The 18,089-nt window shown below is 47.8% G+C and overlaps 1 protein-coding gene and 1 long non-coding RNA gene across 4 annotated transcripts in view; one reads left to right on the top strand and one right to left on the bottom strand.

Annotated features, from left to right (window-relative positions):
* Window positions 1–17,400, top strand: part of DDIAS (DNA damage induced apoptosis suppressor) — a 53,600-nt gene extending 36,200 nt beyond the window's left edge. For 2 of the 3 annotated variants that reach the window (XM_063951329.1, XM_063951330.1), the window contains exons 3-5: window positions 5,381–5,536; window positions 6,829–6,946; window positions 13,721–17,400. In XM_063951329.1, the coding sequence (XP_063807399.1) occupies window positions 5,381–5,536; window positions 6,829–6,946; window positions 13,721–15,967 (2,521 nt within the window). In that variant the 3' untranslated portion in view covers window positions 15,968–17,400. The remainder of the gene's footprint in view (window positions 1–5,380; window positions 5,537–6,828; window positions 6,947–13,720) is intronic. The other variant, XM_063951331.1, reaches the window with a different exon arrangement.
* Window positions 5,652–18,089, bottom strand: part of LOC134998088 (uncharacterized) — an 80,774-nt gene continuing 68,336 nt past the window's right edge. The window contains exon 6 of the long non-coding RNA XR_010200416.1: window positions 5,652–6,938. This is a non-coding gene — a long non-coding RNA (uncharacterized LOC134998088). The remainder of the gene's footprint in view (window positions 6,939–18,089) is intronic.

Below are 18,089 nucleotides of genomic sequence, written 5' to 3' on the forward strand. Positions count from 1 at the left end.
ACAGAAATGGGTTCCGGTTGAGATTAGATAGAGAGGCGTAGGGGGAGAGAAAGGGAATGTACAGAAACGCTGTGCGATCGGTAAAGGATAGGGAGAGGCAGGGTGGTAGGGAGAGGATAAAGAGAGGGAAGGTGTTAGACAGAAAATACCGTTGCAAGTGGCTACGATTCATTATCCCCTGCACGGGCTTCAGCTGTGCTATAATTGTTATTATATGGAGTATTACCTGGTTTTTTTTTTATGGCAGTGGGTAAATATTGTAAGGGGGGAGGGCATGCGATTGTCAAGGGGGCGTAGGCCTTTATTGAGGGCGTGCAGAGTGGCCGCAGGGCACAATGAATAACATAGTGTAGAGTGTAGTATATATTGCTAGTGTCTGCATTATGAAGTACCAGATGAGTAACGGCAATGCACTGTAGATAAGATACGAAGGTGCTGTGGCCACAGGTAGCAGAGCCGCTTATACACACAATGGCCACAGGTAGCAGAGCCGCTTATACACTCAATACCCACAGGTAGCAGAACCGCTTATACACACAATGGCCACAGGTAGCAGAGCCGCTTATACACACAGTGGCCACAGGTAGCAGAGTAGCTTATACACACAATACCCACAGGGGGCAGAGGCACTTATACACACAGTGCCCACAGATAGCAGAGCCGCTTATACACACAATACTCACAGGTAGCAGAACCGCTTATACACACAATACCCACAGGTAGCAGAACCGCTTATACACACAATACCCACAGGGGGCAGAGGCGCTTATACACACAGTGCCCACAGATAGCAGAGCCGCTTATACACACAATACCCACAGGTAGCAGAACCGCTTATACACACAATACCCACAGGTAGCAGAACCGCTTATACACACAATACCCACAGGGGGCAGAGGCGCTTATACACACAGTGCCCACAGGTAGCAGAGCCGCTTATACACACAATACCCACAGGGGGCAGAGGCGCTTATACACACAGTGCCCACAGGTAGCAGAGGGGCTTATACACACAGTGCCCACAGGTAGCAGAGGCGCTTATACACACAATACCCACAGGTAGCAGAGCCGCTTATACACACAATGGCCACAGGTAGCAGAGCCGCTTATACACACAATACCCACAGGTAGCAGAGGCGCTTATACACACAGTGGCCACAGGTAGCAGAGCCGCTTATACACACAATGCCCACAGGTAGCAGAGCCGCTTATACACACAATACCCACAGGTAGCAGAACCGCTTATACACACAATACCCACAGGTAGCAGAGCCACTTATACACACATTACCCACAGGTAGCAGAACCGCTTATACACACAATACCCACAGGGGCAGAGGCGCTTATACACACAGTGACCACAGGTAGCAGAGGGGCTTATACACACAATGGGCACAGGTAGCAGAGCCACATGTACACACATTACCCACAGGTAGCAGAACCGCTTATACACACAATACCCACAGGGGGCAGAGACGCTTATACACACAGTGCCCACAGCTAGCTGAGCCGCTTATACACACAATACCCCCAGGTAGCAGAGGCGCTTATACACAGTGCCCACAGGTAGCAGAGGTGCTTATACACACAATGGGCACAGGTAGCAGAGCCACGTGTACACACAATACCCACAGGTAGCAGAGCGGCGTATACACACAATACCCACAGGTAGCAAAGCCGCTTATACACACAGTGACCACAGGTAGCAGAGCCGCTTATACACACAGTGTGCGCAGGTAGCAGCGCCACTTATACACAATGGGCACAGGTAGCAGTGTTGCTTATACACATAATGGCCACAGTATTAGTGTTTCTAATTAATCCAATGTCCATTGGTAGCAACTATACTCACAAAAGTTTGGGGGGTTTGGAAAGGGGGTGGGTTCAGTGAGGTTCCTATCCGCGTGAATCACTTGTAGCGGCTGTGGATGGTGATTCGAGGTGCTACGTGTGGTGTAGGGTTGGGTGTGGGAGGAGGTCCAGAGGTGTTGTGGGTGGCGGAGGGGTGGGTGCAGGGGCATGGATGGCGTAAAGGGTGAAGAGGTCCTGTGGGTGGGGGAGGGGGAGGTGTAGAAGGAGCGCTGATGGGGAGTGTAGTTGCTGTTGGTGGGGGAGGGGTGGGGGAGGGGGACTGTGGATGAAGGAGGGGGTATGGAGGTGATGTGAGTGTGGGAGGGGCGATGTAGGGGTGTGCGTTTGGAGGTGCAGGGGGGGTGAGCTTAGGTGATGGGTTTCAGAAGTGCTGTGGGTGGGGGAGGTGTGGGATGGCACGGATGGGGGATGTAGATGTTGTGGATGGGGGAGGGGTGGATGCGGGGGAGCTGTGGATGGGGGAGGGAGTCCGGAGGTGGTTCGGGTGGTGGTCCAGAGGTGTTGCGGGTGGGGGAGGGGCAGGTGTGGGAGGTCCGCAGATGTGGAGGGTGCCTGTAGATAATGCGGGCGGGTAGGTGCTGTGGTTGTGGGAGCGGCGGGGGTGTTGCGGGTGGGGTACGTGATCTGGAATGGGTAGGTGATGTGGATGTGCGGTAGCTAGGGGAGGGGCGGGTGCGGGGATGGCACGGATGGGGGAGGGGGTCCGTGGGCGCTGTGGGTGTGGGGTTACGGCGGTTGTAGTGGGCCAGGTGTGCTGCTGCAGTGGGTGGGGGAGGGTGCCTGTGCAGGGATACCGCAGTTGGGGTAGGGCGGTTGGTGCAGCTGCAGCGGGTGGGGGAGGGGCGGGGGTGCTGCAGGTGTGGGAGCTACGGGTGGGGGCGTGAGTGCCGCGGGTGGTAGCGGATGTGGGGGATGCGTTGGGTGCCGCAAGGGGGGCCAGCGAGTGTTGGTGCTGTGGGTGGGGGAGGGGGCAGAGTGCCACGGGTGGTGCGGGTGTTGGTGCTGCGGGTGGGGGAGGGGTGGAGTGCCACGGGTGGTGGGTGGGTGTCGCGGGTGTTGGTGCTGCGGGTGGGAGTGCCGCGGGTGGGGGGCGAATGCGGTTGGTTTGCCTCGGGTGTTGGTGCTACCGGTGGGGGAGGGGGCGGGAGTTCCGCGGGTGGGTGGCGCGGGTGTTTGTGCTCTGGGTGGGGGAGGGGACGGGAGTGCCGCGGGTGGTGGGTGGATGCGGCGAGTGTTTGTGCTACGGGTGGGGGCGGGAGCAGTGGCGCCACAACGTGGGTGCGGGCCGCACCCGGGTGTTACCCTCTGAGGGGTGACACCAAAGTGCCGGCTCCTGTCACAGTGCAGAAGCCAGCACTGCAGATTCAGCAGTATCCGGGTGAAGGCCGTATGCCCCGACCCACAATGTGCCGAAAACGGGGGATCGGGACGCAAAGCCACGCCCCTTCCGCGAAGCCACGCCCCCCTTTTCACCCGCGACCGCGGGTAAGTGTCGGGTGGATGCCGCGGGTGGGAGGCAGATGCGGGTGGTTGCCGTGGGTGGGAGGGGGGGGCGAGTTGTGCCGAAAACGGGGGTCGGGACGCGAAGCCACGGCCCCTTCCGTGAAGACACGCCCCCTTTTCACCCGCGACCGCGGCTAAGTGACGGGTGGATGCCGCGGGTGGGGGGCAGATGCGGGTGGTTGCCGCGGGTGGGAGGGGGGGCGAGTTGTGCCGAAAACGGGGGTCGGGACGCGAAGCCACGCCTCCTTCCGCGAATCCACGCCCCCTTTTCACCCGTGAGTGCGGGTAAGTGACGGGTGGATGCCGCGGGTGGGAGAGGGAGCGAGAGCAGCTGCCAGTGCTCAGCATGTCCCCCTGAACTCTGCAGCAGCCGCTAGTCTGTGAGGCGGGTAGTGTGAGTTCCGCTCACAGTCAGCGGCTGCGGTGTCACCAGAGAGAGTGTACGGGGAGAAGGGAGCCAGGGGACTGGGCGGAGATGGGGAGGGGACTGTTCCTGGCCAGATCTGTGCATGTGACTCCGCCCAGCGTTACGGGCACAGAGTCACAGACTTGGGCAAATATATAGGAGATATATATAATGATTTTTTTTTTTTCTGATTAGCTCATTTATATACAGGAACCTTTATAAGGTTTTGTTAATCTGTTCTCTAATGCAAGTCGGTTGTGAGGAAAGTGATCGCTGCTTCTGGCTGCCGTCTGGTGACAGTGATGGGCTTTTAGATCTTATCTGTGACCTCTCCCATCCTTACGTACTGATTCTAAATGAATCAATAATGCTGATACAGGTTGAGTATCCCATATCCGAATATTCCGAAATACGGACTTTTTTGAGTGAGAGTAAGATAGTGAAACCTTTGTTTTTTGATGGCTCAATGTACACAAACTTTGTTTAATACACAAAGTTATTAAAACTATTGTATTAAATGACCTTCAGGCTGTGTGTATAAGGTGTATATGTAACATAAATGAATTGTGTGAATGTAGACACACTTTGTTTAATGCACAAAGTTACAAAAAATATTGGCTAAAATTACCTTCCGGCTATGTGTATAAGGTGTATATGTAACAAAAATGCATTCTGTGCTTAGATTTAGGTCCTATCACCATGATATCTCATTATAGTATGCAATTATTCCAAAATACGGAAAAATCCCATATCCAAAATACCTCTGGTCCCAAGCATTTTGGATAAGGGATACTCAACCTGTAATATATGTGCTTGTCAAAAATTGACAGTAACAGGTTCTGGGGTGCTCACAGTATTTTGCAATATAGGGCACTAGTGGCACATTTTTCTTCATGTCTCAACCATCAGTACCAATGTAGTCAATGTTATCTATCCAAGAGTAACTTACCTGCATATTTTTACTTGGGGGAAAGAGGTCCTAATTGTACTATTCCATATATTCTACCGTACCCACGCACCAGAGGCAGTGTCCCATTATAATACCCTATTAACTGGGGCTATATTTAATCTCCCCACACGACATCAAATATATCCAGGACTGGTAAATACCATCCAGTCTATATCTTGAGTGGCTATTGTCTCACACAAAAACAAACGATTATACTTGTTGCAGGAGTTATTGTGGTGACCCCACTTTTTAAGAATCTGTCTTACACATCCCCTTTTTTTTCTATATCACTTATGTGTTTGTATATGTCATGTTTTTAACCTCTATATTTTGCTGTATGTGTCCTACCACAAGGACCCTCTTAATATTAATATAAGCAATAAAAGCTACGTTTTATTTAGATAATCAATCCAATAATTGACTTTGTGCACCCAACTCAACAACCGTCTTTCTAGTTCTCTTTATATGTTTTGATATCTTGGTTGTAATAGGGTCGCACCCCCAGAGCGGCCTAAAGTCTAATTTAGACACACGTATATTGGGGTTTCATTGATCCATTCATAAATCAAATCCTGAATATAGATCAATCAAGTGTGCAGATGTACCTTTCTCCCTTTTTTTCTTAACCTCTCCCATCCTACAATCACTAGGTACCAGTGCCAGCGGTGTGGCGGCACGTGTAAAGTCGCCATCCACCGATATAAACTGTGTGTGAAAGTGGCCGAAGACCAGAAGCTTCATATTATCACTGTCTTTGGAAGATGTTTGGAGAAGGTTTTTGGGGCCAGCGCTGATTTCCTGCACAGGTAAGACCCCACCTCTTCCACGTGCGAAGGGGGCTTATTACAGCATTGGGCTCCTCGGAAGTTTACATTCTCATTAAACTGTGCAGTACTCTAATTGGCTGATAGTATTAAGCAGTATGTCAGAAAACTTTATTCGCCATTGTAAGACAAACAAAATATAAATGAATGTACAAATGTCTCCCATCATATCTAAGACGCCTTGGAATGGTTTACAAATACACATTACAGTTATGCCATGTTATTTTCTCTTTTTCTTTTCTTAAGTTTTAAATAGCTAAAACTTGTTGATAAATGGGTCCATTAATGTGTGTAATGCACCTAAACTAAGATATTGATTTCCCTGTGCTACCAAGTCCTATTTGTCCCAAAAAAACAGAGCCTCATACTGAGTTGGACTTTCTGGAAATATTCACTCAAATGTTTGATGTTTTCCAATTGTGTATATACGTCTAAGAGGGGTATTCAGTCACTGCCGTTTTCACTTTCCGCCCGTTTGTAGGTTGAATTCATACTCGACCTATTCAAAGCCTGTTCCGCTTTTTTCGACTTGTCGAAAAATCCACCCAGACGAAAACCACGTGGATCGGCGAATTCGCCGCTGATCGACGTGTTTTGTCGAATTTGCAGGAGTTTTCTACAGTTTTTTGGTCCGTTTTCACCCATGCCGATTCTGCAAAAAAGAAATCGAAAAGGCATGGCGAAAACGGAGCAAAAACCTGTTGAAAATGCCGGCTATTGAATACCCACAGGTTGAATTAGTGCCGGTTTTTCTGACTCTGCACTAATTGAATAGCCCCCACAGTTGCTAAAATGTCACACAGCACATGCGCCCCCTAGTGTGTGAGTACAGGGTTGCAGCAGCGAATGAGATGCACGGTCTCAGAAATGTTCTGCGAGGTGGCTATGCAGATGCACGGGGACGTCCCGTCTTATGGACGTGTTATGGGAGTGTCGCAGAAGTGGTTTGCGGGCTCAGACGCACACTCTTTCACATTGGAGGCCATACACAATGGTGTGACCAATGGTTGCATCTAAAGGCACACCAAGCGGGATTGCATCTATAGATCCACATTGGACATACGCTGTACACCGTGGAAGGGCTTGTACCGCTATTACCACAAAGTCGCAGACGTTACAGCGGCAGCAGATGCACACACAGATGACTAATGTAGTTCAGTGTGGTAATGAGCTATAGAATACTCCTGGTCATTATCAGACGCTTATCCAGCTCTTTATCGTTTGTACTCTTAGGTCAGTTGCATCACATTTATACATTGTGTTTCTCTTTCTAGGCACTTGCTGGGTTCCGTCCAACTCCCCGCTCCTCTAGAAAGCGGCAGAGCACAGGAACTACTACTCCAGGCAGCAGAATATTGTCTCATCGGCCGAAGCTTCATTTTTTCTGTGAAGGTAAATGACAAGATTTAGATGTTTCGTGGATGGCAATATTGAACAGCTAAATATGTAAACGTATAAACAAAATAAATTTACTAGGCGCAATATTATTTAAACTCCATCCTGAGAGATATTAATAATGAATTGCTGCTCCACGAGGTAATACTGGATTACCAACAATGGGGGTAATTCAGAGTTGATCGCAGCAGCAAATTTGTTAACAGTTGGGCAAAACCATATGCACTGCAGGTGTAACATGTGCAGAGAGAACTAGATTTGGGTGGGTTATATTGTTTCTGTGCAGGGTAAATACTGGCTGCTTTATTTTTACACTGCAATTTAGATGTCAGTTTGAACACACGCCACCCAAATCTAACTCTCTCTGCATGTGTTACATCTGCCCCACCTGCACTGCACATGGTTTTGCCCAACTGCTAACAAATTTGCTGCTGCGATCAACTATGAATTACCCCCAATGTAACGAACTAGAAAGGAGAGGTGTATATATTATACTTCATCACTAGGAGCGTAAATTCATGTAAAAGTGTATATATCAACCGCAATATGCATAAAAGGTCATAAATCATATGTATTCACAAATACTGTTGGTACAATCACAGTAAAATTAACCATATATAAGCATATATCAATTAAAGGCCATGATGCAGCTCATTGATGTTAGTCCATTGCAGTCCTGCACATATGCATATTGGTGGTCATTCCGAGTTGATCGCTCGCTAGCAGTTTTTAGCAGCAAACGCTAAGCCGCCTCCACCTGGGAGTGTATTTTAGCTTAGAAGAAGTGCGAACGAAAGGATCGCAGAGCGGCGGCAAAGTTTTTTTGTGCAGTTTCTGAGTAGCTCAAAACCTACTCAGCGCTTGCGATCACTTCCCACTGTTTAAGTTCCTGTTTTGACGTCACAAACACGCCCTGCGTTCACCCAGCCACGCCTGCGTTTTTCCTGGCACGCCTGCGTTTTTTCGAACACTCCCTGAAAACGGTCAGTTGCCACCCAGAAACGCCCACTTCCTGTCAATCACTCTGCGTCCACCAGTGCGACTGAAATGCTTCGCTAGTTCCTGTGCAAAACTACATCGTTCGTTGTGCTCGCACGACGCGCGTGCGCATTGCGCCGCATACGCATGCGCAGAACTGCCATTTTTTAGCCTGATCGCTGCGAACAAATGTAGCTAGCGATCAACTCGGAATGACCCCCACCGCTGGCTTATGTTTTGTAGTGTTTTTATCAAAGTCGTTCTCACCACTTCAATGGTATTGCTATAATCCACTTAGTATCGGAAGCAATTCTTATCAGTGGTCTTTTCCATATATGAGACTTGGTTAGAGGAACTGCTTGTCACACGGGGGAAAGAGCAAACACTCGGTTAGATGTTTAACAGGTGCTCCAGTCTTTACGCCCATCCCCGGCTGCAGTCTGTTTGCAAAAGACGTTTCTCTGCATCCAGGCTGTCCTCGATCAATGTCCCGAATTTGGTATCCGATCTCCACTCCAGCACCCTCTATTCATCGGTGATCACAGCGGTAATTGCTTATACAGAACCTCCGTTACCAGTATCTGCTCCTGCAGTAGTTGGTTAGTCGTACTGTAACCGGAGGTATAAAGGATGGCAGGTGGTAGTCAGGGTCATCAGCAGCACACTCGAACGCGTTTCTCCGTCAGTAAGTGAGGTGACGGTTTCATCAGAGGCATCAAATATGTAAGCAATGCGCATTGAGGGTTATTTACTGATAGAGTCCAACCCGTAGCAACCGAAGTGGCATTAAACATTGATAGATCGGTAATTGCAGGCTGCTGGCTGTTGTTTTACACTTTCTCAGTAAATAGTCCCATTGTGTTTTCTGTACTGATCACGTGGACTTTCCTTTCTAAAAATTTACATTTCTGAGTCTTTTACATTTGCAAATTGAGTTACTTGCATACCTCCCATTGGTCCATATTTAAGCAGAATGCTCCTAGTTTGAGGGGACTGTTGCGTCCTCCCAACTTTCAGCACATTTGCCCCAATTTTGGAACAGTTAGAAGATGCAGTAGGTCCTTCTGAGTCCTGTCATTTCAGTGCCCCTGGCACCAATCACAGGAGAAGGTCGAGGGGTTAGAGACGGGCCAGCGCTCCTGAAGTGCTGGACCTCCCCTCAATGTGATGAAGCATGGCTACACTCACCTGTGGCGTGCATGCCCTGGGCCTTATTCTGAGCCAATCATCAGTCAGAAAACAGCGACGGGTACGAGCAATCGTTTACTGATGGCCTTCTCTTCTTAGATTTGATCATTCTTCTATCTAATAACAATATGCTTTGCCACCCTTACTATGACACCTGAGGGAAATCTTTGTTCTGAGAATGGTCTACATAAATAAAAGTGGGCAAGCGTATGGTTAGCGCTGTGCGTGGACTGTTCTTTTATAGATCTTTAAATTAAGTCAAGTGGTTTGCAAAGTGAGACAGACGTTTACAGAAATATGGCAGTGAGCAATGCTAATTGTAACTATCAGTGTACCATTAGTTCATTGGGGGTAATTCAGACCTGATCGCAGCAGCAAATTTGTTAGCAGTTAGGCAAAACCATGTGCACTGCAGGTGGGGCTGATGTAACATGTGCAGAGAGAGTTAGATTTGGGTGGGTTGTATTGTTTCTGTGCAGGGTAAATACTGCCTGCTTAATTTTTACACTGCAATTTAGATTTCAGTTTGAACGCACCCCACCCAAATCTAACTCTCTCTGCACATGTTACATCTGCCCCCCCCCCCCTTGCCGTGCACATGGTTTTGCCCAACTACTAACAAATTTGCTGCTACGATCAGAACTGAATTACTTCCTTTGTCTTCAGACTAAACTGAGGTTTTAGTGCAAATTTGCACTAAAACCATAACAGCCAATCAGACAGTCGCTTTCATGGACGGGCTCAAACTAGACCGATAAAAGCAAATTGCTGATAGGCTGCTCTGATTGTAGGACAGACCTGCACTTTTGAGCAGTGTTATTAAATAACCTTTACTTGTGATGTGTATATGACTTGTTACTGCTATCTGCTTGCCTGGACCAACTCTGCTACTGTATCCTATCTGGTATCCGGTCTTTAGGTCAACACTGTATAGGTCGACAGTACGTCGACATGACAAAAGGTCGACATGAGTTTTTCACTTTTTATTTTCATTTTTTTGTAGCTTTTTCATACTTTACGATCCACGTGGACTACAATTGGGAACAGTAATCTGGCTGCGAGGGGACACGGTGCACTAATTGGGGATCCCGATCACTATACGGAGAAAACGACACCCAAAAAAAGTGAAAAACTCATGTCCACCTTTTGTCATGTCAACCTAGTACATGTCGACCAATAATGGTCAACCTAGACACTGCTGACCTAAGTGTGGTTGACCTTGCATACCACACCCATCCTATCTGTGGGCCTAATTCGGACTCAATAACTCTGACATGCGGGGGGACAGTCAGCACATGGCAAGTCTGTCCCGCTTGCCTGATCCAGGCCCCCCCCTACCCCCGCAGACATATGAAAGCATCGAGCGGCGGCGCTGCTTTCACGTCTGTTGAATAGCCCCCTGCCTGCGCAGCCTAGCTGCGAAGGCAGGCGGCTGCCTGCCATGTTTAGGGTCGCAGCAGCTGCATGTGTCGTCATGTAGCTGCGGCGGCCCGTCCCGCAAACCGTCCGGACACGCCTGCGTTGTCCAGACAGCACCCCCCAGTGCCGCCGATTCGCCCCCTCCCGCCCGTAACTGACTCTGTCTGTCAATCAGGCAGAGGTGATCGCACATGTAAGATGCCCTCGCATCTCAGTGTGTGCGCACACCCAGTGCTGCATCTGCGCGTGCGCACACTTCACCAGGTATCAGACTGCGAACACTGCCTATATTTCATACAGATGTGTCCACTTACATCTAGCCTCCTGGTACGTTAAGCAGCCCTTCTAGTGACTCGGTAGCGCCGAACATCTTTACGCGCAACTTTTTTCCATTACGATTTTTTCTTATTTGCAAAACGATGCCAATAGGACGCACAAGCAGCTTCTGCTGATTAAAATGACATGCGGCATGCCTATATTCTGTGTGCGACCACAGCTGTATCTGCATACGAAATGCTACTTTAAAATGTTCCTAGATAACACTGTAACGTAACATTTCATATGCAGATACAGCTGCAGACGCATACAGAATATAGGCATGTTGCATCATTTTAATCACCATAACCTGCGTCCTACACACACATAATATAGAATATACTGGGGGTAGGGGGCCTGGACTGCACACCCTAGCTTCTTATGAGATGTGTTACCTTGCTGGGACTTAGTACTACAATATAGGAACAAGGGGGCATGTGCACCATACAACCATTAGAATTATAATAAATGTAATTATCCATCATATCTGAGATTCTTGCATACATTAGCCAATATATGAGCCTGCCCACCAATTATCAAGGTGACCTCATCAGTCAGGTCCCTAACATTATAGGGTTTCGCTGCTGGGGCAATGGGCACCCCCAACCACCCCAGGGCACCACACAAATAAAGGATAGAAGTGAAAAATTAGAGTGTTATGCAAGTGAAAGTAGCTGCCGAGTGTTATAGAGAGGACAGCAGTAAGGTGTCAGAGTGTTAGAGAGAGGACAGCAGTAAGGTGTCAGAGTGTTAGAGAGAGGACAGCCAATATATGAGCCTGCCCACCAATAGTCAAGGTGACCTCATCTGACATTATAGGGGTTCGCAGCTGGGGCGCAGGGCACCCCTAACCCCCCAGCCAAACCACCCCAGGGCACCACACAAATAAAGGATAGAAGTGAACAATCAGCGTTAGGCAAGTGAAAGTAGCTGCTGAGTATTAGAAAGAGCACAGCAGTAAAGGTCACCTTGACGATTGGTGGGCAGGCTCATATATTGGCCAATGTATGCCAAGAACCTCAGATATGATGTATAATTAAATTTATTATAATTCTAATGGTTTCATAATGCACCTGCTCTCCTATATTATAAGCTGCGTCCTATTCGCATCTTTTTGCGAATAAGAAGCATTGAGCCGGATGCAATGAAGTTCGAGTTTGCTGGAGGTCTGTTTTGCCGGCCGAACTCGGATGCTTTTTTAAAGGGGCAGTTATTTACAAGGCAAAACCATGACTGCCCCTTTAAAGAAATGTCTAAGTTCGGCTGGCACGCCTGCAAGCCCATCGAACTCTGACTTCATTACATCCGTCTCATTTTCGGCAAAAAAAGACGTCCAACGCTAACGGAGTTGCACATGACCTGACAGCTCACTCACGCCAGGCATCTCCCGTTACATGGCGTATTGAGGCAAGTTGTATGAGGACACATCTATAGTTGTACCAACAGTCTACCATAGTAATGAGTGGTCTTGTTTAATCATTTCGCTGTTGAGCAACACAACATCTCCGTTCATTACATAGCCTGGAAGTTTAGCTTTCTCTTTCCCAGATGTCTTCATGCGGTACGGCAATGTCTACAGCAGCAGTATAAATCACACGGCAAAAACAGTTCTATAGCAATAGCGGAGTTTGGAACCATGGAGGGGTATTATAGGGGAAGGGGGTAAGTATGGGGCCCATGCAGTGTTGGACTGGGGCATGTAGGCACACCGGGGGAATGAGGTGGTAGGGGCCCTTGTGCAAACAAAGGGTAGGGTGATGTGCAAACTGCGCAATCTGGTCAGCCTTGGAGAACCAGTTACCCAATTAAGTGTCTCTCCCAAAACACCAGAATACAACTATGTAAAAAGGAGTGTGTAACAGTAATCGACAAGGCGCCTCAGATATAGGATGTATAAAATTCACGTGTACATTCCTTGTTGACGAATGACAATTCCTCCTTTGCAAAGAGATCCTCCAATAGTGATCAACAGCACATGTAGAGAGAACAGAATTTCATCATGTGTAGTAATAACATTTAATGATACATCACAGATCACAATAAAACAAATGACATACAGTGTTTAAAATAAAAATGAAGAGGTCCCCCTATGTTCCTGTGCAATGGGAAAGAGGGAAGCGTAATTACCAGAAGGTGTTGAGAACTGTTGAGAAAGCAGTTCTCAAAATACGTGTGTTAACAGTCACCAGGTGATCCCCGGGTGGGTAATCTGGGATTTTCCTTCGGGCAAAGCAGCTCCTGAGTCTCCAGTCCCACACAGAGACAGCGGGGTCCCCCTCCTGTGGCAACCAACGCGTTTCAACCCGTAAGCCCTGGGTCTTTGTCAAGGCAATGACCTGTATGTCTCATTTCCAGTCATTTAAACTATAACTGTCCAATGAAAATCCTCCACACACAGCTGATCGTCAGTAGTCCAAAACGTGGTCATTCGTCAACAAGGAATGTACACGTGAAATTTATACATCCTATATCTGAGGCGCCTTGTCGATTACTGTTACACACTCCTTTTTACATGGTAGGGGCCCATGTTTAGGGGTGTGGCCAGTATCTAGAGGGGGTGTGCCCAGCCGCCACATTGGTTTGCCTAATCATTTTGCACGTGTTGGTCACCTAGATAAATATATACAGTAAATACTGTAGTGCATGCAAGATAATGTACTAGATTAGTAACAGCACAGTCTGGCACCTGATCCCTAAAGGAAGGGGTGGAACCCCAGGCAGTAGCGCCCACCGGTGGTTTCCCCTGTACCCCTGTGGACCAGTCCAATCCTGGGCCCATCCATGCCTGTTGAGATGTATAAATTATAGTAGTCTTATGTTGGAATAAAGAAATGTTTAAAGTCCCTTTTTATGCTGTTTTGTGTTTTACAGATACCAGGAGATCTGGGAAGAGGAGATTCAGTTTCTCTGTCTGACTCATGCCGGAACATAGTTGCGTGCCAGATTATTCTCCCAAACGATGACCCAATTGGCTGCACAGTTATAAACCACTTTAATCATCTGGTGGAGTCCGGATTGAGCAACAGTTTGACAAATGCCAGGGCTGAAACCTCTGCCGATACCACACTTAGTGATTCCAGTGATTTGGGGTTTTCTGACGGCAGCTACAGCCTTAGTCAGAGCAGGAATCTGTTTGCGGATTACTGGCAACAGTCTCTGGGCTTATCACCCTCGCCCCTGGTCAGTGCGTTGGCGGAATCTGCACTCTGCGATTGCAGACAGTGTCGGTGCAACCGACCAGAGCAGCTCTCGCACCGAGCGGAGCACATATCCCAGGACAATACAGTCTTTGTGCGGAGACAAATAAATCCACCAGAAGACATACTCACTACCACTCCCTGCAGCATTCGGTGTACCAGTACTCCAAGATCCACACATTCCTCGCTAAGGACTTCCAGGTCAGCTAACGGTATGCGTTACTGCAAACCCCAGAGTGCCTCACGTGTGCAGAAAATGGATTTCGGGCAAGAAAGCTATTTGCAAAACATTTGTAACTCAGGCGGTTGCAGAAGCCAAGACGGCTCAGGGGACGGGGAGCAGCTTCTCCCTCAGCATGTGACCGCAGCTGAAACCTACCAAGGCCAGGACGGAACCTGGGAAGACTTCCCGTTCTCTGAAAGCCTGAGCAAGCTCATAGCAGGAATTGAGAGCAGTGAAGGCACAAGATCTCCCTTCTGCGTTACAGGTAATGAATTCTGTTTGATCACGAAAATGGAAGGGAAACGTTTCAGAGAGCGGTTTGACAGTATTAAAACGCCAGATGTCTTATTACCGCTGCCAGCGGAGAAATCAGAGCACGGAACAGTAATGGAAGACACAGTGCGATTCGGCTTGGACGGATCGAAGACACTTGTTTTAAGCCATTCCTGTGACATTAGCAAAACCGACGACAACCATTCACCTTTTGAACAGCGCATTTCGCCATCCAGCCACCTCCAGAGATCACTAGAGGAAAGCCGTGAACCTGATTATATATCAAGGGACTTGCGTTCCACTTCACCAGCTCCCCAGGATTCTTCAGTGACCCCACAATGCACATGCCCCACACGGAATGGAAACGGGTTTCATAGTTGCACAGAAGACAAGGGGAGCGTTATAATGGTTAACGTTTCTCAGCATCCTATAATGAACATAAATACGTATGTCATTTCATTAGGGCAGGATAGCTTTTCCAGTCTTAGGGGAAATGGGATAAATTGCACATGGCAAGACGTGGATCTGGGGGTATTAAACACTAACGTTCTGAATGACAGAGACCACAACAGTGAAGTATATAACGCTTCATCAGATCTGTTTGACACCAGCAATAATACAGAGGGGACCTTAGCGGTAGTCCCACATCCACATTGCACAGAGACACTGGAAAGACTAGAAAACCAAATGAATAAACAGTACCTCAAATACACTTATTGTCGTAGACCTTCCCACACAAATACTTGCTACTTGACAGAGAACCGTGACATTGCAGATAAAGATTGGGACTTTGTCCCGTATTTACAGTCTACTCCAGCGCTGAGGCGACTCTCGGGAGCTAACTGCATTGCCGGTGACGGGTGGCCTTGTAATAACACCTCCAATGCCAAATCGTCTTTACTTTCCATAGGGAGGAAGTCGCATGGCTCCGTTACCAAGTTCCTCTTACAGAAAACCAGACCATCTTCGTCAGAGTGTAGATCCACCCTGTTTTGTGCTGTCGCTGATAACTTCCCTCTTCTCTACTCCCCAGTCTCCGCTTCATTTCCAAATTCACAGGTGTCAAGACTGAGGACCCTAAAGCAGAGAAGCACAATGTCTGTCTGTAAATCCACGAGGAGAAAAAGGATCTTGGCGAATAAAGAAAACTGCAGTGTCCAAAGTTATCTTAACAGGCCTAACAATGAAACGGGACGTACGGTAATAGAGTCGGGCTGTATGATTGCCAACAGAGGTGAAATGGATAAATATAACGCACAGGGTAACATTGCACATCTGTCTCCCGTGGTCTGTTCATCGCAGCAACCTGAATTTCAGTTTTCCCCCATACAAACCCATCTTCCTAGCGACTGGTCCCCTGAACTCTTTTCTGAAAATTCCAATGTTTGTCGGCAAAGAGACGATCTTCAGAGGCGTTTGTTCTAACGGGAAGTAGACCAATAAAATGAATTTCTGAAAAGCAAAAACTTTGGTCCAACGTAGCTCTTGGTATATACAAAGGTGCGCCTGTTTGTCCGCCAAGCGCATATCAAGTTGCGTGGTCATGTCCTGGTCTTCTTATCTTATCACTCCTTTACAAATGATAAATAGTGCTCTAGCAAATCCGCTCCCAACTGTCATGTGTTTAGCTCCCAACTGTCATGTGTTTAGCTCCCAACTGTCATGTGTTTAGCTCCCAACTGTCATGTGTTTAGCTCCCAACTGTCATGTGTTCAGCTCCCAACTGTCATGTGTTCAGCTCCCAACTGTCCTGTGTTCAGCTCTCAACTGTCCTGTGTTCAGCTCTCAACTGTCCTGTGTTCAGCTCTCAACTGTCTTATGTTCAACTCCCAACTGTCTTATGTTCAACTCCCAACTGTTATGTGTTCAACTCCCAACTGTCATGAAAAATGACAGGAACTGATTGGCTTGAGCAGCATTTATCATTCATAACGAGTGTTAATGAGAATATCACTCGTTGTTAAATCTGCTCCTGAGGTTCTACACTTTAACACTTTTCCTAAATGATCCACCATGGCTTTTTGAATTTCGTGTTCCAATGCTTTATTTATTTCATGAACTGTTTGACAGGTTGTTGTTGTTTTATAACGATCAACCAGAGGGAAGGAATAAAGAAGATCTAGTTAGATGGTTATACTTACAATTTCTGCTGTTTTGTTTGATTTAAGTTCTAGTAACTTGGAAGTTTTTATGCCACTCAGAACCTGTTTCTTTATAGTTTGGTCATCAGAAATGTTTCCAGTTCCAGTTTGCTGCTAGTTAACGTCCGTTACAGTTCTGTGTCTCTGTCTCTCGCCTGTCGTCACCTTTTACTTCGCAATTGTCGTTTTTCCACCTCTTCCCCCTTAAGAATGTATTTTTGGCACAGTCACCCAGTAACTTTTGTCCATATTGATTTTCAGTCCCTTCCCTGGCTGGTCTACAATAAGAAATGTATACATTCCCATAATCCTACGGTACATACAGGGCCCTGTCCCAGCAGCAAATCGTATTGGTCAGGCTTAAAAAGGAGGGCGCTGACATTTCATATCTGTGCAGATGCACCATAGGATTGTTGGATCTCATTTGGGGAATGCATTCAACCCACTATGAAGCCGCAATGTTGCCGGTTGGTAGCAAAGCGATAGGCTGCAGTCTTATACGCCCCCAAAATATGTCTGCCCACGGGTTATAGGTAACAGGTGTGATTTAAATTGTGAAGATAGCTCACAGGTTTGTCTGACTAGTTCTTCAATTCAGTACAATATTTAATTTTTAATTATACACCAGTTATATTTCACTTGAATTTGCATTATTAATGATCGCTCGTTATTTATTTCTCTTACGTCCTAGAGGATGCTGGGGACTCCGTAAGAACCATGGCGTATAGACGGGCTCCGCAGGAGACATGGACACTCTAAAACTTTAGATGGGTGTGAACTGGCTCCTCCCTCTATGCCCCTCCTCCAGACCTCAGTTAGATCCTGTGCCCAGAGGAGACTGGATGCACTGCAGGGGAGCTCTACTGAGTTTCTCTGAAAATACTTTTGTTAGGTTTTTTATTTTCAGGGAGCACTGCTGGCAACAGGCTCCCTGCTTCGTGGGACTGAGGGGAGAGAAGCAGGCCCACTTTCCTGGACTGATGGGATCTGCTTCTTAGGCTACTGGACACCATTACCTCCAGAGGGTCGGAACACAGGTGTCGTCCTTGCTGTTCGTCCCAGAGCCGCGCCGCCGTCCTCCTCACAGAGCCGGAAGATAGAAGCCGGGTAAGTATAGGAAGCAAGAAGACTTCAAAAGCGGCAGAAGACTTCAGATCTTCATGAGGTACCGGCAGCGGTCGCGCTGCGCGCCATTGCTCCCGCAACACACACAGGCACAGCAAGGGCGCCCTGGGCAGCAATTTTTTACCTCAAATAAGCCTGGCACAGTTATATAGATACTGCAGAGGCAGTATATAATACTTTCCCTGTCAGTATAAAGAAAAAGAGCGGGACCGAATCCCGCCGTCAAGGGGGCGGAGCTTGATCCTCCAGCACTAACCAGCGCCATTTTCTCCACAGCAAGC

The sequence above is a fragment of the Pseudophryne corroboree genome, chromosome 2 (assembly GCF_028390025.1).
Source record: "Pseudophryne corroboree isolate aPseCor3 chromosome 2, aPseCor3.hap2, whole genome shotgun sequence".
NCBI lineage: Eukaryota > Metazoa > Chordata > Amphibia > Anura > Myobatrachidae > Pseudophryne > Pseudophryne corroboree.